Source organism: Protopterus annectens, chromosome 9.part0 (assembly GCF_019279795.1).
Source record: "Protopterus annectens isolate FY-2018-M chromosome 9.part0, PAN1.0, whole genome shotgun sequence".
NCBI lineage: Eukaryota > Metazoa > Chordata > Ceratodontiformes > Protopteridae > Protopterus > Protopterus annectens.
Window position 1 is genome coordinate 1,040,899,354 of NC_056743.1, and position 23,281 is coordinate 1,040,922,634.

At 39.2% G+C, this 23,281-nt stretch overlaps 1 protein-coding gene across 2 annotated transcripts in view; it reads right to left on the reverse strand.

Moving 5' to 3' along the window:
• Positions 1 to 23,281, reverse strand: part of LOC122811781 (keratin, type II cytoskeletal cochleal-like) — a 50,237-nt gene that overhangs the window by 15,512 nt on the left and 11,444 nt on the right. For both annotated transcript variants that reach the window (XM_044083841.1, XM_044083842.1), the window contains exons 3-4: positions 13,379 to 13,439; positions 9,210 to 9,305 (exon numbers count right to left, since the gene is read on the reverse strand). In XM_044083841.1, the coding sequence (XP_043939776.1) occupies positions 9,210 to 9,305; positions 13,379 to 13,439 (157 nt within the window). The remainder of the gene's footprint in view (positions 1 to 9,209; positions 9,306 to 13,378; positions 13,440 to 23,281) is intronic.

Genomic DNA, 23,281 nt, shown 5'->3' on the forward strand with positions numbered 1-23,281 from the left:
TTTGGATGTTAGTTGGGAGATTTTACAGAGACCTTAATGTTTATGGGCATCAGCTAGGTATAAAGACCCTGTGTTTCTTAAATATGGCCAAACAGTCCACTTATGCTGTGTTGATGAAGTCATAAGAAGGCTGAAACATTGATGCCCACAGCCAATGGAGCCACGGGTCTCTGTTACAAGAGGTTTAAGGTACTGCACAGTGAAAAGCTATATGTCACATAGACAGCAATCAGTTCAATGGCAAGGCATACAATCTCCTTTGCTCCCAACTACAATAGGTGTACCACAAGGCTCAATTTTAGGCCCTCTACTCTACTCCATATTTACCAACAATCTACACACCTCCACCCAGCATGCCTCCCTTATGCAGTGTGCTGACAATTAAGACTCTTATCTGCTCTGCTCCATCACTTTCCACTCTTCAATAACTCACCCAAGAATCCATCAGTTCTGTAGAAAGTTGGATTATTGATATCCAACTAATCCTAAACCCCAATAAGACAAAATTGCTACTTTTCACCCCAACAAATATATACCTACCCCCTATCCTTTTCAATCTCTTCCAAAAATGGCACCATCGTATCTCTCTCTGACCATACAAAACTCCTCACTGTAGAAAATGACAATAACCTACTCTTCAATGTCCATATCTCACAAACCATAAAAAGTCCACAAAAAAAAAACTGGGAACCCTACATAGGCATAAACAATTCCTCTCAGAACAGGCACGGATCACTCTAGCCCAAATCCATCTACTCTCCACTCTAATGTATGCCACGTCAATTCTTACCCAAGTCAGAAAACTTGATCTCACCAGACTTGAATCATGTTACAATAAAATTGCCAAGTTTGACAACAACTCCACCTTCGGAATCACTGTCAATCTCTAAGGGAATTACAATGGTTAGAACTTCCCCAGCTTCTCAGTTACCACCAGCTAGTCATTGTCTTTAATATTAAGACATCCTGAAAAAACCCCAGCACTAAGCTAGTTACTTCTCAATTGCCACCAGCTTAGTCATTGTCTTTAATATTGTTAAGACATCCTGAAAAAACCCCAGCACTAAGCTAGTTACTTTCTCCATACAGAACTAACTGTCCTCTCCGATCTACTGAGAAATCCCTCCTCTGCATCTCTAAAGCTAACAATAACTCAGGGAAAGCTCTTTTTTCTCATGCATAGCTAGATCTTGGAATAACCTCCCCCTTTCTCTGACCTCTGCCCCCACTAACACACATTTCAAAAATGTTCTCAAATCACATCTTATGAATACATGGCTATGTCCATGCATCACATGAATCTCAAAATCTCAGCACACTTTACTCCTTCCTTCCTGCTATCTCTACTGTATATATGCTACAGTTGGGTATCTTACTGTCAGCTTGAGAAACTGTGTAATATGTCATGTCTAATCATATGATTTTTTTTTTTATTCTTTTATCGTATCTCACTAATCCAATGTTAAAGCTTTGATGTGCAAGACTCTCTACCTTTGCAAATTTACTCACTTACTGCTGATGCATTGTTTACTATTTAGACTGGATTGTATGAGACTTTTTATGTCTGTACTTACCTCAGTTATCACTGTTACATTACTGTTTATATTACCATGTTGATGTTAATCTAATTATGGAGCATTTCTCTCCAGGCCTCCATTGTAAGTGGACCTGTGTCCTGTCGGACCATCCCGGTAAACAAATGTAAAATAAAAAATAAATAAATCTTTGGTAGGTTTTTCTTGTAGTTTTTACTAACTGGTTTGCCTGTGTGGCTCTTACTTTTTAACTCAAGATTAAGGATCTAAGCATGCAATCATCTTCATCCTGAAGTCCTGGGCTTTATTCCCTTGTTTTCCATTTGATTACTTGGTGACTCAGAGCAAATCGTTTAACTAAACAATTCATCATTTCTTGTCCATGAAAAGAGGTACTTAAACATAGTTAATAAATAAAAAAAATAGTAGTAACAATAAATACATCACGGCTGCTAACAAAAAAGAGCAGAAGGGGTGAAAAGACATATTTGCATAATTTGACAAATTTCCCAAGAACACATCAACTTATATTCATACCCCCTAAAATAAAAATTAAGTATCTGGGAGGTGAGAAACCAAGAAAATTAGTCTTTAGCTGATGGGCAAGTTGTAGTAAGAAGAAAAATACAAAAGGGACTTAAATAGACATAACAGATACACCCAGCAGGTCATGCGAGGAAAAGCTAGTAGGTTGCTGGAATATTATGAGACAAATGTCATTAATAGAAAATAAGGAAGCATTATACTTACGTCAGATAGTAAGATCACTCTTTAGTAATGTGTGCAGCTCTGAAGATAAAATAGAAATAAAAAATAAAAAAATAGAGCATGCAGAGGCAATTCAAAGCAACAAAAATAGTGCATAGGCTATTCAAGAGTGCTGATGGAGAGAGAATAAAGGTGTATAGGTTCATAGGTTCATAGGTTCATACTAGGCTATCTGCCCAAGGGCATTTATAAGCCTAGCCCATAGTTATTTGGCTTTTGCCACCCCTTTAGTTTGAATAAAACTATGCCTATTATTTTGCTGTGCCTCTGTCAAGCAGTGACACTGAAGTAATCCCTGGGGTATATCTGCGATCCCCCATCCATTGGTCAAGATTCCTCTTGAACAAGGCCAGCGAGGTGCTCTGCCTCACATGTACCGGGATTTTGTTCCACAGCATAGGGAGTCTCTGGGTGATGAATCTGTCCCTCCAGCACGTTCTATTAATAACCGTGTCAAGGTTTAAGTCTCCCGCCCTTGTGGTTCTGAGGGATCTAGATTTTTTGAGGTGAAGCATATTCATCAAATCAGGGTTTGACATGGCCTTATATGTCAGGCACAGGTCACCTCTGAGCAAGCGGTATGAGACTGAATAGAGCTGGAGTTCTTTCAGTCGGGCAGCATAAGACATATTTTTGAGACCCTTTATCCTTTTGGTGAGGAACTTTTGGGGCCTTTCCAGCTGCTGCAGGTGTCAGGTCAGATACATTCCGAATGGGGCATTGTACTCAATCATAGGTCTAATGAGTGATGAGTACAGGGGAGCGATGACCTCCCTTGATCTAGATGTGATTCCCATCATGATCAGGTGGGCAATGTAGAAGGTTTTCCTAACTACTTTAGCAACATGAGTGTCAAACGATAGGCTACTGTCAACCTGGGTCCCCAGATCCCTGATGACTTCTTCTGTGCTCAGTGGATTGCCACCTATATGGTAGCTAGGGGTAACCTTGTTTTTCCCGAAGGGTATGACTATGCATTTCTTGGCATTTAACTTTAGGCCATGGCTCTGGCACCAGTTATCCATTTCTGTGAGGCCCTTCTGAAGGATAGCTGTGTCAGATGTGTTTTCGACTATGGCGCCCAGTTTGCAGTCATCTGCAAACTTTGTCAGCCATAACCCTCCTGTGTTTGCTTGTACTTCAGAAAAGTAGATGCTGAACAAGAGTGGACCCAGGACTGATCCTGTGGGACACCACTTGTGACAGGCTTTGAGTCTGACATGGCTCCAGCAACTCTGACCCTGTGGGTTCTGTCACTTAGCCAGTTTGCAACCCATCTTGTGATGTATGGGTTTACATTCAAGCTGATGAGTTTTTGATGATACCTGAGTGGGGTATTGTGTCGAAGGCCTTTGCCAGGTCAAGGTAGGCTGTATGGACTGCCTTTCCCTCATCAATGGCCTTGGTGACTGTCTCGAAAAAGTCAACCAAGTTTAAAAGGCATGATCTGCCTTTGACAAAGCCAAACTGGGTTGGATCCAAAGTCTGCATGTTCCCTATGTCTTTATTTATGAGTTCCATTATGATCCTCTCCATGGCTTTGCAGATAAGGCTTGTCAAGCTAATAGGATGGTAATTTCCAGGGTCGGTGGAGGCACCGCCCTTGTGAAGTGGGACCACAGTTGCCGTGCGCCACTCCTTGGGTACGTATCCTGAGGTGAGGCTAAGATTAAACAGCTGTCCTAACTGTGGGTTTAATTCCTCACTGAGTTCGTGGAGCACACAGCCGGGGACACCATCCGGTCCCATGGATGCTGTGTTTTTTGCTTTGGATAGAGCAGTTTTCACCTGGGTGTTGAGAGATGTTTGGGGGGCTACAATCCTCTGCTATAGATATCTCTCCTTTTGGGGAGAGAAGTTTGCACTGAACCTGACAGCCAGTATGTTGGCAATGTGTGTAGGTTCAGTAATCTTCACATCATTGTGAACTAATTCTGAGCATATCTGGGAGTTTCCTCCTAGGTTTCTAACATAGCTAAAGAAGGCCTTATGATTGTCTTTTGAGTCCTTGGCGATTTTTCTCTCAAAATTTGCCTTGGATGATTTTATGAGAGCTCTTAGTTTTTTACTTATAATGATCAAAGGTGTCTTACCTTTCAAGGATTTTGCTCTATCTTGTAGTAGCTTCCTCCTTTTGTTGTAGAGCTTGTTTATGGCTGGGGTCCACCAGACTGGACGCTTGCCTTTGGTACAAAGAGTCTTAGTTTTGTTTGGGATTGCCTGATCCATGCAGTCCTGTAGGTGCTGGTAGAAGGCATTTGTAAGTGATTCAGCGGTTTGAGTAATGTTTACCACTGGCTCAGGGGCCTTAAAGGAGACCACATTAGTTTTTAGAAGTGTGAAGTCGGCTTTTGAGAAGTTTTTCACTGTGGTCTTTTTATTTCAGGTGGGGCGGGATGAGGACCTCCAGCGAGATTAGTTTATGATCTGATCTCACCAGTGAGGGTATACTTCGGTGTTGAACATTTTGATACCATGTTCATGATGATGAGATCAAGTATGTTTTCTCCTCTTGTGGGGATGGTGACTAGTTGTTCCATGGCATTTGAGTTTATGAACTCCAGGAACCTTTGGGCTAGAGTGTTTGGGCTTGAGTAGTGTTCCCAGTCTATATTAGGGTAGTTGAAGTCACCTAGTATGATGGTGTTTGGAGATACATTTATCCCTCCAATGTTTTCAGGAAGGCCATGTGAGGTTCCTGAGTTTGAGAGGGTGGCCTGTAACATGCTACAAATTGCAGAGCAGTCTTGCCTATGGTTAATTGCACCTGGATGGTCTCCGATGCATCGTGCGTTGCCACCAACCTTGAGGTGTGGGTGTCCTTTATGAATATGGACACCCCCCCTCCTTTCTTGGTGTTGTCCGGATTTTGGGGCGGAACGCATGATATGAGGTGAAACCTGCTAGTGCTGGGGTGCTCTCAGGAGCCTTGAACCAGGTTTCTGTCACAGCACAAACATCGATGTTCTCCATACTGAGAAGGGCCTCGAGTGCGTGCATCTTGAGATTGAGACTTCTGGCATTGAGCAGCATTACCCTTAGTTTTTACTTTTTGTGTTCTAGGGTGGTAGGTTTAGAATTTGAGCCTTGCCTAAAAAAGGCACTATGGGGGTGGCAAGAGCCTTTGCCAATATCCGGATGCCTAGGGGTGACAGGTACAAGCCGTCCCTTGCAAAGCAGCGTGGCTTGTCCAGCATGTCATCCCAGGCAGACAGACATTGGATCCCCTTTGAATGACACCAGAATTTAAGCCAATTATTAAAGCTGATCATCTTATCACTGTACTGTGGCATCATTCTAGGTGAAGGTAGGATACTGCTCAAGGTCAGGGTCATACCTGCCTGGGCTACATAATCAGAGAGCTCCTCAATGTCTCTTTTCATGTAGTCCAAGGAGGTACGTCTCAGGTCGTTGACACCAGCGTGGACAATGACTGAGTCATACTTGTACCTGCTGTTGAGAGACCTGAGTGCTTGTGTTATGTGGCGGATTCTAGCGCCTGACAGGCAGCTTACTGTGACCTTCTCCTTACTCAGTCTGGTGAGCGGCACGTCAGTGTGTCTGACTATGGAGTCACATATGACAAGTATGTTTGGTGTTGTATTTGGCCTTAAGGGCAGTGACTGCTTTGCACACTGATTTTGTTGTTTATGTGTTGTTTGTGTGGTGTATTGAGTTTGCAGTTGCTTGGGTGTCTGCTTTGGAGGCCTCTGCTGTTTAGGTAAATTTTTACTCAGAGCCTCCGAGTATGTCTTAGTGTGTTTATGTGTTTGATTCAGTGGTGTGGTTGAGTTATGTGAGACTGGTATTGTGGTGTGTGTAGTTGCCTTCTCCTCCTGCCTGGTCTTGCCAGTCCTGAGTTGAGAGAGCTCAGCCTCCAGTCTGGCTAAATAGTTGCATCTCTCACAAGTGTTAGTGTTACGTGGGACCTCGGAGGAGAGGGTTGTCTGTGTACATGAGACAATTGTAACATTGTCTCAGAATTCCCAGATTCACCAACTGGGCAGGAGAGGACGCCAGCATCTGACCCTTCGACATGCTAGAAAGAATTATGAGTTGGTAGGAGACAGAAAAGTAGTGGGCTTAGCAGGGAAGTGGGCACTCCTGGGGGGTTTTGCTAGTGAGAGATTTGTATAATATAGGAGTGCTTGACCTGCAAAGAGAATGCTTATAAGACAAGGGATATGCTTATAAGACAAGTGCTGTGCTTTTGAGAAGAAAAAGCTATTTGGAACAAGTGCTGCACTTTTTAGTGTAGGTGTAAACTGTTTAGGTTCCTAACAGAGCAGTTCTAAGGGAAAAATTGAAGGACAGACTTTCTGGAGCCAGAAAGAGTTTAACCTTGTTTAACTGGCACTGCCCGATGCTGCTCTAGTGGCAACTCCGCGCTAAAGCACGTTAAAGCGTGCTTGATAGCAGGGGCTAGAAAGAAGCAGGAATAGACCCAAAAGGGAAAATAAAACTACAGTTTCAAGTCAGTAACCACCTCTACGGGGGGCAGGGAAGCTGCTCAATGTTAGTCACTGCCACTGATCAACAGAGAGACCCTCCTCCAGCCCAAGCAAAAATGGCCTCACAGAAACTTTCAAACAGTTCAGGAACAGCAAGCCTGTAACTGAACTTTTTTAACTCTCAGAAAAGTGGGAAAAAAGCAAGATTTTTTTGTTTTTGTTTTTACAGAGATAGCAGAGGTTCACAAGTAATATCAAGTTATAACAGTGCAGTAAATGACCCCACACAAGAGTGCTAGGTCAAGGACAGAAAATATGCAAGTTTTAAGAAAAAACGATTTAAAATTAAGTGCAAACAGGAATTTCAGCAAACAGCTTTTGGTTGTGCTCTAAATACAGCTACTAATACAGAAATCAAGTTTAACAAGCCAGAAAATGCTCAAGCTAGGCAGCTATGCAGAAAAACTTAGCAAATAAACAGAGAAAAAATACTTAAAATCTCAAAAGTGGCTCCCTTCTTCTCTCAGCGGTTTTTCCTCTTGGAGGGTGCTTCACCAACAGCCAACAAGCCTGAAAAGACGCCCAAACCATGAGGCAACTGGGTTTTAAGAGAGGAAGATGAAGGAGTTATGGAAATGACCCCTAGTGGCCAATAAAACTACAGTTTCAAGTCAGTAACCACCTCTACGGGGGCAGGGAAGCTGCTCAATGTTAGTCACTGCCACTGATCAACAGAGAGACCCTCCTCCAGCCCAAGCAAAAATGGCCTCACAGAAACTTTCAAACAGTTCAGGAACAGCAAGCCTGTAACTGAACTTTTTTAACTCTCAGAAAAGTGGGAAAAAAGCAAGATTTTTTTTTTTTGTTTTGTTTTTACAGAGATAGCAGAGGTTCACAAGTAATATCAAGTTATAACAGTGCAGTAAATGACCCCACACAAGAGTGCTAGGTCAAGGACAGAAAATATGCAAGTTTTAAGAAAAAAACGATTTAAAATTAAGTGCAAACAGGAATTTCAGCAAACAGCTTTTGGTTGTGCTCTAAATACAGCTACTAATACAGAAATCAAGTTTAACAAGCCAGAAAATGCTCAAGCTAGGCAGCTATGCAGAAAAACTCAACAAATAAACAGAGAAAAAATACTTAAAATCTCAAAAGTGGCTCCCTTCTTCTCTCAGCGTTTTTTCCTCTTGGAGGGTGCTTCACCAACAGCCAACAAGCCTAAAAAGATGCCCAAACCATGAGGCAACCAGTGTTGAGAAAACTGAATGGTTTGTATGACAGGAGGTATGCAAAGTGGTGAAGTACCTCACAGGGATATGATGAGTTATTACACAAAGAACATAATATATATTGACAACAGCCATCTTGAATAGGAATCATGGCCAAAAACAATGTCTGACTTTGAGAATGCATCGGGCTGGCTTAAGGTCACACATACAAAAACTGAAAGAAAAGTTACTCACAAAGCCTGCTACTTTTCCAGTAATTAAAGGGTGAACTAGGTAGACAATAAAATGCTTACCTACTGGGTATCCAAAGTTTTTTTTTTTTTTTTTTTGTAGCTCGTTAGTGCAAGATATTTTTACAACATGGCAATATTTTTACAGAGAAGCATGAGACATTGTTGAAAATATAAACAGCAATTTGATTTTGACACAAAACTGAAGGAAAAGTGGGCAGAAAAGTTGCAAAAACTCAGTTCCACTGTATCAAAAATGGTATGATAGCACCGCCATGGTAGCCACATCCCTTCACTATTTATTACTTGAGCATTCTATTATACATTAATGGCTGTTCTACTACAGCTCTGCTGTACTGTGAACTGGAATTCTTTCCATTGTTATTCTATATTACATGTGCAGCATAAGGGTCATGCGGTCATACATTCTTACATAAAAAGCATGTGATTTTCTTAGAGTGCCTATTTAATATTCAAAGAGACTAATTCTGATCCTTGCAAATGAGGAAATTTAAGTACAACTAGATTAATATATATACTAACTCTGAGACTATGATGCCTGAGAGTACTCCTCCTATCTGAAGATCCCGTGATCTCACAGTTAATATCTAAGACGAAGGAGTATGTAGTGTAGGGAATAAAAACTCCTCATGCAAAAACACTCAAAATGTTCACTCCCCAACAAAAGAATTTTAAAGTGTAAAAGTGGGATTCAGAATGCTTTGTTAGTCCACATAAGTCGCACTTTTTCTATAGTGTCAAGACTTGTAAAATTGGTCTTACACTGCTAAGTAGCTGATTATCATTATTTTTTTCTGAGCTGTTAGAAAGTAGTACAGTAATACTAAAGTGCTCACTTGTTCATAAAATAACTCCTGTCTAGGTCAGCATATTAAAATACAGAGCTCATAACTACCTTTGTGAGGTTTGGCATTAATCTTTTTGGGTATATTGATACATAAATGGTAATCTAGCCAAAATTAAATGTCTTACCGCTTCATACAGAGTCCTCAAGAAGTTGAGCTCGTCTTGAAGGGCGTCCCTTTTTGCTTCAAGTTCTACCTTGGCCAAGTATGCAGCATCCACATCCTAGTAAAAATCAAGAGCATGCTTAGTGGTGGGACACCCCAGTTCAGATAAAAGCACAGTACAGCTTAATGACAGCAGTTAGTAAATTATCTAGATCAGATGTTTAGCTTCATAAATGCATGACAAATCATGAGCCAGCTATGAGAATAAAAAGATGTACACTACAGCATAGACTATAATTCAATGTTCAAAGCTGCAGAATACATTTCTATGCAGGTATTTTGTGGTGCAACATAAAATCTAGATGAATTGTTTTTTTGTACAAGTAAATTAGATAAAGGGGTGGTCATGGGTTGTTTCATGAACTCTTGCCTTCCTATGTAGCCTATTTATTTTTAAAAAGTGTAGTCTTCCTAATGCATTTGTGGTTAAGACTATGAAAATGTGTCCAACAAATTCAGTAATTTTATACTTTTAGCCTGCATTAGATATTTTTAACCAACAAAAACATTCAATAATTGCAATATTGTGAGAGAGTAGCAGATTACTTTTTTCTGAAATCTGACAGAAAACACTAAATCAAAGAAGAAAGTGAAACTGACTTAAAATGGAAAGCAGAGTCATTAAACATGGAGTATCTGAGGCCTTGAATGCCACATTACCTATTGGGAGTACTAGAATTTACTGTGTACTGGTGGCCACGTAATATACTACTGCTAGAAGTGTGTCATGTATTATTTTGGTCAAAATTGCAGTATGACGGAATTTGTGTTGTCACATATTCTGTGCTTTGATTTAGGGTTATGATAATGAGGTGAAGAGAGAGAAAATTTAAGTTGCATGTTTTATTTTTCATCATCATTTAGGTATTGCGTGTGTAATAATGTAGTATATCAAGTTAAAAGCCAGCTTTCTAAAAATACTCTTCTGGTTTTCTCTCAATTATGATGTACAATGATGACTTAGTTGTACACATTATGGACATAAGACAACTTTCAAGTTATGGAAGTTACTAAGACAGCATTGCAAAAGTTGGTGTTACAGATTAGTTAAGAGAAAAGAACAGTAACTGGATATCAAGAATTGTCAAATGGTGTAAAACTAAAATTATCTACATTTGACATTTTGAGTATTTGGTTTGGTAAGACGAATGAGACATGAGTTATGGTTGGATCAGATTTTATTAAAATGTAGAAAAAAATTATTTATTTTTCATACAACGTGCAAAACAATCTCAGTTACTGATGACACATAATTTAGCTACTTATTTAGCAGGAGTCTGGATTATCTGTAAAAGTTAGTGTCAGAATTAATGATTTTTTTCCCCCTGGGAAAATGGAGGAATGAGTTATATCCCATTAAAAGACGGATACTGTATCAGGACATGATGAAAAGGGGGTCTAAATATGATGCTGTTAGTTATTACTCTAGTTTTGTCAAACTTCATTAAGTTGTAAGAGTATGATTATTTTCAGTTTTATTTAAATGCCTGTTTATAGTTCTTTAAATGAAAAATTGGTAATATTTTGCACAAGAATTTAAGTAAAGACCAAGAGATTAAAATTGTATTTAGAAGTGCATTTAAAAGATAAGACAGTTGAAACCAGATACCTCAAGGGTGAGCAAAAAGGATCAGAAATTTGTGTTTACAAAATTGTAAGAGAAATGTTAACTGAATCTTGTTGGAAACAGTTATAAGACATTTACTTAAAAAGTCTAAGGAGGGGATTATAATTTTTATATAAGGTACCATATATAAACAATTTTGTTTGGAGTGGAACATCAAAAACTTCCAGCTTAGGCTTTACTGGTCTATAAAAGTTTGAATGTAAGGGTGTAGTTTTGTGTCCAAATGGAAAATATTGTATATATTTACTGAATTTGAACAAATGAAGCCTTTATGACAATTTCTTGTTAAAGAAAGAATGTTCCATGAAATAATGGTTTGTGATTTATCTTATAAGTTGTTAATACATACACTAAAAGATGCAGGACATTGTGATGATAAAGTCAATTTTAGTTTAGCTGTACATTTTTTGGAAAATATGCACACCAATATGTGCTATGACATTGTGCATTAAATGTGGAATACGAATGCACTCTTGCTTTAATGCATTTCATTTTGTGCAATAATTGTAATGCATTTTCTTTAGTGTTGATTATACTTTGATTATATCATTTTGAAGAAATAAGCTTAATTAACCCCCTCTTTTAAGTTAGTGCCATGACATATTTTACATGAGCTACCACTAACCCAGCTACTTGGAATCTTGGTTTAAAGTCTTACCTGAAGGAAGGAAGTATTTTGAGGTGAATCACAATTACATGAGCCTAATTAAGCAAAGTGGTGCTCATTGTTACTTTCATAGCTCACATCTCTTTTGTATAAATTGATCTAACTGCAGTAGATGATTTATGCGAGTGGTGAGAATCTTTCCAAATCCTAGCAACTGTCTTTACACAGATTCCCGTCTGTGGCACAACTTATAGATCTGATACTAAAACATCAGTTTTCTATCTTCTACATATTGCTTTCTTTGACAGTGGCATAATAATACTTAATATAACTTATTCAAACTTTTTTGGGTGTATTTGTCTCTCAAACCCCAAAAGAAGTAATCTCTTGGTAAGGGGTGCATCACTACCAAGCACCCTTTTTGAACTATTTTCAAGTCCTTTTTAAAAGTTCCTAATCCAGAAGAAGACTAAAAAGTATATTTATGTATTTCCTGGTCCCCCACTGTACATCTCCAACACATATATTTCACTTCAGAGAACATTTTATTCAGTCTATGTAGAGTATAAAAATTATTATGCAAAGACTCACATACAAAGCTTCTAATTCTCATGGAACAGCACGTGTGCATTTGTGTGGTGTGTGTGTGTGTGTGTGTGTGTGTGTGTGTGTGTGTGTGTGTGTGTGTGTGTGTGTGTGTGTGTGCGTGCATTTGTGTGTGTGTGTGTGTGTGTGTGTGTGTGTGTGTGTGGTGCGTGTGTGTTTAAGGGGGGGGGGTAAGGGGGTGTCTTTCTGAATGTGATGCATGAGCCACCAGGTAAAAGATTACTACCTTCAGGTCTGATAGAGCTATTATTAAACAGGAGTGGCTCAGAGAAATGGTAATGAGGAGTGTTATAGAAGTCTTGTTCATTGTAGCCATAGCTGTCCCTGAATCACTTCTTCTCACCTTTGTCTAAATTGACTTATCTGCGGTAGGTCATTTTTGTAAATTTTAAGCATATTTCTGAATCCTAGGGTATGTTTACTTCTAACTCCCAAATTATCATATGGGCTTTTATCTATAAATGTAATTAATTTATCACAATACTTGCATTTCTAATATCAAGACATCATGCATTTAACTGATAAATTAGTGTCAAGTGTAATCTCATGTGCCTCTGTGCTTTCATAAGACAGTGTAGTAAAACACTTTCGGAGTCTATGGGAAGCTTGCGCAAGGCCTATGGAAAGGGAGGGTTATAAATATCTTTCTGCAGATTGTTCAGTGTTTTGCCAGTACCTTTCTGGTGCTATCTCATATTCATCTACTTTGGTCTGTGTTTCAGTCTGATTTGTTAGCTGTCTTTGAGGTAAATGCATGTCAGTCTTTCTAATAAATTGTGTATATCAGAGCACAGGTAGCTCTTCACTTACGCTATAAGGACAAGACTAAGCAATGGGGTAAACATTCACATTAGTGCAATTTTGCTTGTCAGACTGAGTGCATTATAAAACATTTACATTTCACAGCATATCTGAGAGACCATGTGCTGAAGCACTTTTACTTTTCTAGGGGAAATCTGTATACCCTTTATAATGTCTTGTCAAAAGAGGACTTTACAAATATCTTTGTATTGATATTTTGCACATTGTCAGCAGTGCCATTTAGCAATTTATTTGGGCAAATATTTCAGTTTGAATTTATGAGTAAATGCTTTGCAAATCTGTTCTTACATATATATACATATTGTGTACGGGTGGCAGGATGTTGAAGAGTTGTCTTCTTTCCTAGTACCTAATTGTGCTTTCAGATTTCTCAGTGGATAATTACAGTCCAGTGAGAATCATGACAAAAAGCAAATTTAAAACCATCCCAATTGCATTTCTTACTTTAAAAACAAAAATGATACAACACCTTCTTTAAGACAACAAATTCATTCTCCAGGGTAGTGCGCCTGTTGATTTCATCTTCATATCTACAAAAAAATAATAATAATACTAATAAACTCGTCTAACTGTTGACTAAACAAGAAACTAATCAGAATAGCAGAACAGAATGAGTATCTGAAACAGTGTACACATAATGGCAGCTAAATCCATACATACTACCAGTAGTTTTGTATACTGTATCAGATACTCTTAATAAATTATATGGGCTGTGATGTTAGATTGCAGACTAATAAAAATATAAATTGTGTCATCTGAGAGCAATTTTTGAGGCTTTTGCTAATATCACCACAATTATAAAAAATGATAAAACATGTCATTTCTCCATAATATGCAAATAGATCACATTCATGCGGTAGGAGTTAGAAACAAATCAGCTTCTAAAAGTTCTGTGATGAAAACAAATATATTACAAAATGCCAAATGGTTATAAAACACCTGTTAGAAAAATATGTATTAGTGTATGTATTAGTAATATGCTTAGTGCATTTAAGGCTTGAAAAGGGTTAACACATTTATTCTATTTCACACTGCATAAAATCTGTACAAATTGCAGAAGCTTTCTAACCTTGTATTATCACAAAATATGTGCAGCTATATGCTTTGGAAATTTACAGGAAAGCAGATAATATCTGCTTGTGTCAAGAAAATAATGAATAGATGAATTAATGTTACGAGACTTAGACAAGGAGTTCCGCTTGTGCTGTGAGAAAATACACAGCTGCAGGAGTTAGAGATAACTAGAACAAAGACTGCTTGAAAATATGAACTGCAATCAGTACTTGCTTGTGTCTAAACTAGAAAAGTACCTTGAAATGTAACACATGTATTAGAACTACACAATAGAAGCTTGTAAACGGGCTAGAGCCCACCAAGGCCAGGTTGTTTTTCTCAAAATGTTTTTCATAAATCCAGTCATGTCAGCAGAAAATCTGAGTAACATCTGCTGTAGAACAATACTGAAAGTTGTGTTTGATTACGTCAACCACAGAAGGCAATGTCTTGTAGAACAGTATAAGAATAGCATACTTCTTGTTAGTAGTTAGGCAAAATCCTGTATTTGCATGTTTTTGTCTCCTTGTAGCACGTTATTAAATGTGCCTTATCTGAACCTTACGTGTATTGGTCTTTGAAGTTTTTTCCTTTGACAGATTGGTCCTTCGAGCCGGAACCCTCACTTCACCTCGGATTAGACAGGCCAGGTGGCTTGAAACCGTACGGTGAAAAAAACACATTGGTTCTTATTATTTTGAAAAGCCCTCTGACTGAATTGTCGTACAAAAGAGGCCAGCCACTTTCTGATCTGTGACTGAAGGATGGGTTTCCACGAATCAGGTGATCAATCACGAAGGCTCAGGTAAGGTGAATCTGCTTTTTTTTCTGTTTTAGATCAGGGACTAGATTTGTATTGTTTTTTGTCAGGACTGTATTTTTACAAGTCAGGGACAGGAAAGATTACTGTCTTGTCATAGATCAGGGAAAACAGAGTAGGTAGGCAGTCATTCTGAAGAGACTATAACAAAATCCATGGTACCACGTTAAAAATAAGGAGTTACGTAACGATTGAAAAGGGTAGAATAAAATGGGTAATAATTGCACAAAAAGACCCCAGAATCCGCAGTTAACCGAAGACGCAAAATACATGCAGTCACAGCGTGCTTATAATATTAAATACTACTTAAAGTGGGTTAATGAGTATGAATTTGATGGTAAATTAGAAAAATCCTCGCTTATCAAACTTGTCAAACAGCTCAAAACCGATTCTAAAGGTCGGGTAAAAAGGCAGCGCCAATTAGGAATTCCTCAGGCACACAGGTGGCTTGAGGAGGTAAACCGTAGGGAACAAAAGAATAATAAATAAAAAGCAATGTTTTTAGATAAGGAGGACAATAACTTAGTAATAGCATCGGCCCCTCCACCTCCTTTACCAGAATATGAAGCACGTGAACAGGTTGGTCCACCCCCACAATATCCTGCTGTCACTGAAAATACAGACATCACGAAAGCAATACTGTTTATTGGAGATCCCATCGAGACCAGGTCTCGAACATGGGCAGGTAGCTCAAAAGGGGACATTGAATTATATCAAATGGGTAGGAAATCACAATCTAGGAGTGAAGAGGAAATATGCCCACTTATAGAAGTACCTAATCCTCAGGCAGGGCAAGAGGGTCAGGACCCAACGGAAAGGCACTGAGGGAATTCCCCATCCAAAAGTTAATTTCAGAAAGTTCTTAGAAGATTTACAAGGAATGAGGCTAAGTTATAAATTAAATGGAGAAGAGGTAGAAAAAGTAGTCAGACAAATTGTGGGACCAGATTGGCACATGATTAGTGGCAATTGGAATCCCCGTGACGTTGCGCTCAGACCCCTCCCACATAGTAGCGCAGAGTTAGACAACAGAGTGAAAGGTCTTACAGACCAAATCTCTGAAAAATGGAAGCCTAGGGCAGACTGGACTTGCATTAATCAATGCATCCAACAAGAAGGTGAAAATATTGATAGATATTATGCCAGACTGTTAGAATTTTTAATAACCATTGTGGAATGCAGGTTCCTGAAGATCAGACACAAGATTCCCCATATGAGCAGCAGTTAAAGAATGCATTTTTAAAAGGCAGTATTGCACCCATAAGCAGTTTTATTACAAAGCACATGGTAGATAATCGTACAGGCAGGTTACAGTCATTACTTGAATATGCTAAGCATGCTGAAAGGCATTTTAATAGCAAAAAGAAAAAGAAAGCCCAAGTATTTTCTGTAGAAGATGGAGCAGAAGTTTATGTAGTACAATCTGGGAAAAAGGGCAAGAGAAATGCCCAGGGAAACAAACAATCTGATCAGCGATCAGAGGACTTTGAAGGGCGAAAGAAAAGGGGTGAATGTTTTAAATGCAGTAAAAAGGGACACTTGGCAAGGGATTGCAAGAAAAACAAGAAGGCAACCACGGGAGACATGGAGGGTGAGGACTGACTATATGATAGTCAAGAATCACTAGAAGGGGATAGCGGAGAAAGGACAGATGAGAATGTGATAGAAGGAGTAGAGGATGTGACAGAAGAAATAGAGGAAGTGCAGGAAGTTACTGATAGAGAAGAAAATTAAATATTGGATTTAGCTTTACTGAGCTTAGAGCTCTATTTAGCAGACACAAAACCAGAAATTACACTCTTGGTGGAAGGGAGGGAAGTCAAATTTTTGTGTGACTCAGGGGCATCACGAACCCTGATACATCCCTCCAAACTGCCAGAGAATTCAGAGTCACCTGATTACATACTAGTGAAAGCAGCTAATGGACAGCTGTATCGGGAGGCCCTCTCCCATAATATTGCAATAACTGATCCTGTTTCAGGATTGACCCAGAAAAGCAAAATTGTTGTTTCTGCAAAATGTCCAGTAAACCTCTTGGGCAGAGACCTTATGCAGCTATTTGGTATAGCAGTAGTTCCGACTATGCACGGTATGGAAGCGCAGCAAAAAAAATTGATACCTTTGCAGTGCAATCGGAGGATGAAATGTTCTATTGGTACAGCCAGGACTTGGTTACGACTGGTCCAGGGGCAGTGACCGAAGAGCTGATGAACATCGCCATCAGCAAGTTCCCCTCCCTTGACATTGACAAACAACATTTGTTGCACTGTACTCTGTATTATTGTAACACACCAGGACCTGATAAGGATATGAGCAAGAATTGTTTAGAAATCGTGCAAACAGATTGATATTACGAAATCTGTACTGGGACATGGAAGGGAACAGTGTAGCCAGCTGTTCATTGCCACAGGAGTTCTTTGCACTCTATAAATCTAATCGATTACCACATGTTAGCTTAACTGAGGACAAAAATGCAAAATGGGTAGACTTGGGAGAAAATGTCACAAGATGGGAAAAGCAGACGGAGTTAGAATTGTAAGAACAGGGAATACAAATGCAGAAGCTGAATTGGATAACTCAGACCCACCCAGCCATGCACTTGCAGTCTAGCAAGGACAGCTGATTAGCACTCCTATTAAAGGAGGAAGAGAATGCCTTACAGAATATACCAGAAACTCTTTGGTCAACAGGAAAGTCAGATGTAGGACTTATTCGTACAGCAGGACCAGTTACTATCATGCCAAAGTCAGCATTTAGACCACAGAAAAGACAATATCCCTTAAGAAAAGATGCAGCAGTATTCCTTAAGAAAAGATGCAGAAGTAGGAATCAAACCTATTATAGCAGCTTTACTTAAGGAAGGGGTGCTGGTGAAATCTCCTGATTCACCATGTAACACACCCTTATTTCCTGTTAAGAAAGCAAATGGAGAATGGCGTATGGTCCAAGATTTACAAGCTGTAAATGACACAGTAATACCAAGGGCACCTATGGTGCCAGACCTACACACCCTGTTAAATGATTTACAACCTCAACAGAAATATTTTTCTGTGGTAGATATCAGCAATGTGTTCTTTTCGATACCGATACACCCTGACAGCCAATATTGGTTTGCATTCACGTTTCAGGGGAAAAGGTATACATATATGCGACTACCACAGGGATATTGTGAAAGTCTAATGATATTCTCACAATAAATGGCAAGCAATTTGGCAGGATTTACCCCACCAAAAGACAGTCAGATTTTACTTTATGTTGATGATATCCTGCTGGTGACCCCACCCAGCAAGATTGCAAAGAAGATACCATAGCACTATTACAATTTCTAGCCGCTGAAGGACACAAGGTAAACAAGAATAAACTGCAGCTTTGGAAAAAACAAGTTAAATACCTAGGATATGTAATATCCAAAGAGGGTAGGACATTAGATGAGGACAGAAAAATAGCAATTTTGCAAGCACCAAAACCCACTACTACGAAGGAAATTATGTCCTTCCTGGGTACGACTAAGTTTTGCCGGAGCTGGATCCCAAACTATGCCTTGGAATCTGCACTGCTGACTAACCTGATATATAAGAAGCCTATGGCAGCAAAGGATTTGTTACAATGGACACCAGAAGCAGAATCTGCTTTCTGCAGACTGAAACAGTTAATAGCATCCTCATTAGTTTCAGGATTTCCAGACTATCATAAACGTTTTTTCCAAACTGTAGATTGTAAGCAAGGTTATATGACATCAGTGTTAACACAGCAGCATGGGGACAAGCAACACCCTATTGCTTATTATTCATCACAGCTAGACCCAGTGGCATGGTCTTTACCCCACTGTGTACAAGCAGTAGTTGCAGCTGCAATGGCAGTACAGGCTTTGGCCTCAGAAGTTTTATTCCACACTCTCACTTTGAGAGTGCCTCATGAAGTCGCGATTATTTTACTACAAGAGAAGGTAGCATATCTTTCCCCTGCTAGGCATCTTTCCTGTATGACTGTATTGTTGAGCCAACCTCGTATGACAATTGAACGATGCACGACTTTGAACCCTTCTACCTTGCTCCCAACCCCTGCAGATGGCACACCACACAGATGCCTGCAGGTGATTGAGAGCAAAAGACACTGCCTAGGAAAGATCTCACGGATGTTCTCTTGAATAATGCTGAGGTGACATACTACGTGGATGGCTCGTGCAAAAGGGGTCCTGCAGGACAAAACCTAGTAGGATATGCAGTAGTTTCTGATACTGAGATTATAGAAGCGAAACCTTTACCACACAATTTATCTGCACAGGCAGCAGAATTGATTGCCTTGACACGGGCATGTATCTTAGCAAAGGGTAAATGTGTAAACATTTTTAATGACAGCCAGTACGCTTTTTCTACTGTACATGTTTTTGCGCAACAGTGGAAAAATCGAGGAATGATAACATCTACCGGCAAACCAATCAATCATGCACAGTTTATTTTAGATCTTTTAGAATCTATTCAGTTACCTCAGAAAGTAGCTATTTGTAAATGCACAGCTCATACCAAGCAACAGGATAGGATTTCAAAAGGTAATGCAAGAGCTGATACAGCTGCAAAACAGGCAGCTTCAGAAATGTTTCTTTTGAATGAGGAATTACAACCCTCTGAGATTTTAGACTTAGAAATGTTAAAGACAATGCAGACACTTACTACACAGGCTGAAAAACAGAGATGGATAAGATGAGGAGCAATTCTCGAAAAAGGGCTGTACATCTCTAAGGAAGGGAAACCGATATTACCATCTAATTTGTTTAGATATGCAGCTTTGTTGAGCCATGGGCAGTGCCATGTCTCAACAGAGGGGATAGTACAGCTGGTGAACTGAGTGTTCACAATGTACGGATTTACAAACTATTCAAAAAAATGTTGTTTAATGTGCCACGTTTGTAACAAACATCATGCACAAGGGGCATTAAAACCCAAGCAAGGGAGTTTCCATACACCACCGGATCAGTTTCATACTACCTGTATGGATTTCATAGAAATGAACAAATGTGAAAATAAGAAGTATTGTGTTGTCATTATAGATATGTTTTCCAGATGGGTGGAAGCCTTTCCGACTAAAAATCCAGATGCGGCTACCGTAGCGAAAATCCTCATTAAAGAAATTATCCCTAGATTCGGCATTCCAGAAAGGATCTATAGTGACAACGGTACACACTTTGTAAACCAAACCATACAACAGCTAAGTAAGCATTTTGGTATTTCTTTGAAGAACCATTGTGCATATCATCCACAATCTGCAGCGTTAGTTGAGAGGCATAATGGGATTTTAAAGAGTAAGCTAAGAAAGTTACTGTCAGAAACTAAGAGAAATTGGGTGTACTGTCTGCCCCTGGTACTGTTGAGCATGAGAACTGTTCCGAATGCAAAAGGATTGACTCCTTTTGAGAAAATATTTGGAAGGGCTTATTATATATCTCAGTGGAAACCTTCTCATGCCCGCAGGCCAGGAAGCCTACTGTACACTAGCAGAATATATGAGAAATTTGTTGAATTCTAAACATCTGTTGCAGTCAAATTCTGTTTCAGATAAAGAACAAACCAGACCATCAGAAGTGGCATTGGATCCGGGTACCTGGGTTTGGATAAAGGTCATTAAGAAGAAAAACTGGGCGTCACCAAAGTGGGAAGGTCCATACCAGGTGCTTCTTTCGACACCTACTGCAGTCAAAATCACAGAGCGTGCCTCGTGGATCCACCTGACGCACTGCAAACTAGTTAAAAACTTTGAACTGGACAAAAATCTTGTCACATGTCAAGAGCAAAATGATAGAATCCAGAAAAAACGGGAATGCAGAACAACCATTTCCTCAGAAGTATTGCATAATCATCCTGTTGACTGCACTAGTGACAATAATCTTTTTGTTGTGGCCATTCCTTTTTCCAGCCACACAAATTGAACTGAATAAACGTGAAGCATTACTCATAGACTGGCACCCAAACGTCAACACTTACCAGGCAATTAAATATGTGTATGCTGAGACTTTCAATGTTTCGAATTGCTGGATTTGTACAGCTTTGCCGACAGCATATGGGGGGGGGGTTATTAATGACTACAGTCCCCCTAGGGGTCAATGAGACCTGGGAAAACTTGATTTATGATACCTCAACTGTTACATCACAAGATAAAATAGCATTGCACTTGTCTATTCCACAAAAGGGAACTGTGTGTTTTTATAAAAAGGATACTGTTCAGGTGGGTTGGAGCAATTGCAATGTGACTGTTCCTTATAAATGTTACACTAAAGCTAACAATGCAGGTTCTTATTGTAATACAAACTATGATTCATTTCTTGAATTGATGCAAAAAACAATTGATGAAGTAAAACATGACTCTGTTCCCTATAAACAACTGTCTATAATTGATAGAAAAATGTTTCATGCAGGACAAGTGTATATTCATAGTAAAGTTACTACTAAAGTAGAGGATTGTTATTTTGTATGTGGCAGAAAGGCATACAAGTGGTTACCTGAGAATTGGTCCAGCAGTTGTTTTTTGGGCTACCTGGTTCGGGCCATACGACACACTGCAGTTTTACCTCGAGGAAAAATTCGGAATGTCCGAAAGGTCAACAAGAAACCCATCAAGAAACCTGTAAATCCAGTAGGGCAAATCAATGCACACTGGAAAAATCATCATACTGTGGGTGATGGACTGACACACATGGACTTGAGTGATACTGTTATATTGTGGGCAGGCATATTACCAGCATATGGAGTGACAAAATCAATCTGGGAGCTGAGAAAACTGTCTAAACTTCTCGAAGTAATGAGTAATGCAACTTTTTTCCGCCCTTGAATTGGTGACTGATGAACTGAATGCCATGAGAACTGTAGTGCTTCAAAACCGCATGGCTCTCGACTTCACCCTAGCGGTGAGAGGTGGTATTTGCGCTTTAATCCAGGAGGACTGCTGTTCGTATATTCCTGACCATAAACACGAGATAGACAATCACCTTGAGGTAATTCAGCAAGTGTCTGACATGACCAAACCAGGACCAAACCCACTGACGGACTTTTTCCAGGAATGGTTTGGGGGTGAGGTACTATCCTAATGAACATTCTGATTGCAATTTGTGTAGGAATTATCCTACTGGGAGTATGTGTTTGCTGTGGTATCCCCTGCATAAAAAGACTGATTAAAGACTTTATAGGCATGTCAGTTTTTGAAACCTTATATCAAAGTACTGAGCTTGAAGAACTGTTAAAAGATTGAAAATGCTTTCATAAGTTTAAATTGAATGACTCTCAACTGCAAATCCTAAGAGGGAAGAGGTTAGGAGAAGAAAAAACTGTTTATGCTTATTTTGAAAGTAGAATAAAAGTATTAATAGGGGGGAAATGTTAGAAAAATATGTATCAGTGTATGTATTAGTAATATGCTTAGTGCATTTAAGACTTGAAAAGGGTTAACACATTTATTCTGTTTCACACTGCATAAAATCTGTACGAATAGCAGAAGCTTTCTAACCTTGTATTGTCACAAAACATGCGCAGCTATATGCTTTGAAAATTTACAGGAAAGCAGATAATCTCTGCTTGTGTCAAGAAAATAATGAATAGATGAATTAATGTTATGAGACTTAGACAAGGAGTTCCACTTGTGCTGTGAGGAAATACACAGCTGCAGGAGTTATAGATAACTAGAACAAAGATTGCTTGAAAATATAAACTGCAATCAGTACTTGCTTGTGTCTAAACTAGAAAAGTACCTTGAAATGTAACACATGTATTAGACCTGCACAATAGAAGCTTGTAAACGGGCTAGAGCCCACCAAGGCCAGGTTGTTTTTCTCAAAATGTTTTTCATAAATCCAGTCATGTCAGCAGAAAATCTGAGTAACATCTGCTGTAGAACAATACTGAAAGTTGTGTTTGATTACGTCAACCGCAGAGGGCGATGTCTTGTAGAACAGTATAAGAATAGCATACTTCCTGTTAGTAGTTAGGCGAAATCCTGTATTTGCATGTTTTTGTCTCCTTGCAGCAAGTTATTAATTGTGCCTTATCTGAACCTTACGTGTATTGGTCTTTGAAGTTTTTTCCTTTGACAACACCTAATTCCAAAAATAATTGTTATTTAAAAAAGATGATGAGAAACCCCAGACATGTCTGCTAATGTGCGGCATTCTCCCACAGACTGCACAGGTCTAAGCTTTGATTTCCATGCAATACTTTAAGCATTCGCCAGGGAGAACAATATCACCACTTCAACCACCCATGCCAATCCTGTGCCTGTCAGTTCTCTATTCCACTATCATTCTATAAGTTCCAAATCCATTGCTTTCTGCTCAGTGTTGAATATAACCTTTCGTTAGAATCATGCTTCCCCACAACTTCTGAAAATGGCTTATGGCCAACATGCACATGAACAGCTGGACACTCGGACTGAAGTTCATTTGTTTGACAAAGCATTTTTCTTTTAGGAATCCAGATAAAAATGATGATGTCAGAGCATACAATACAATATCCACAG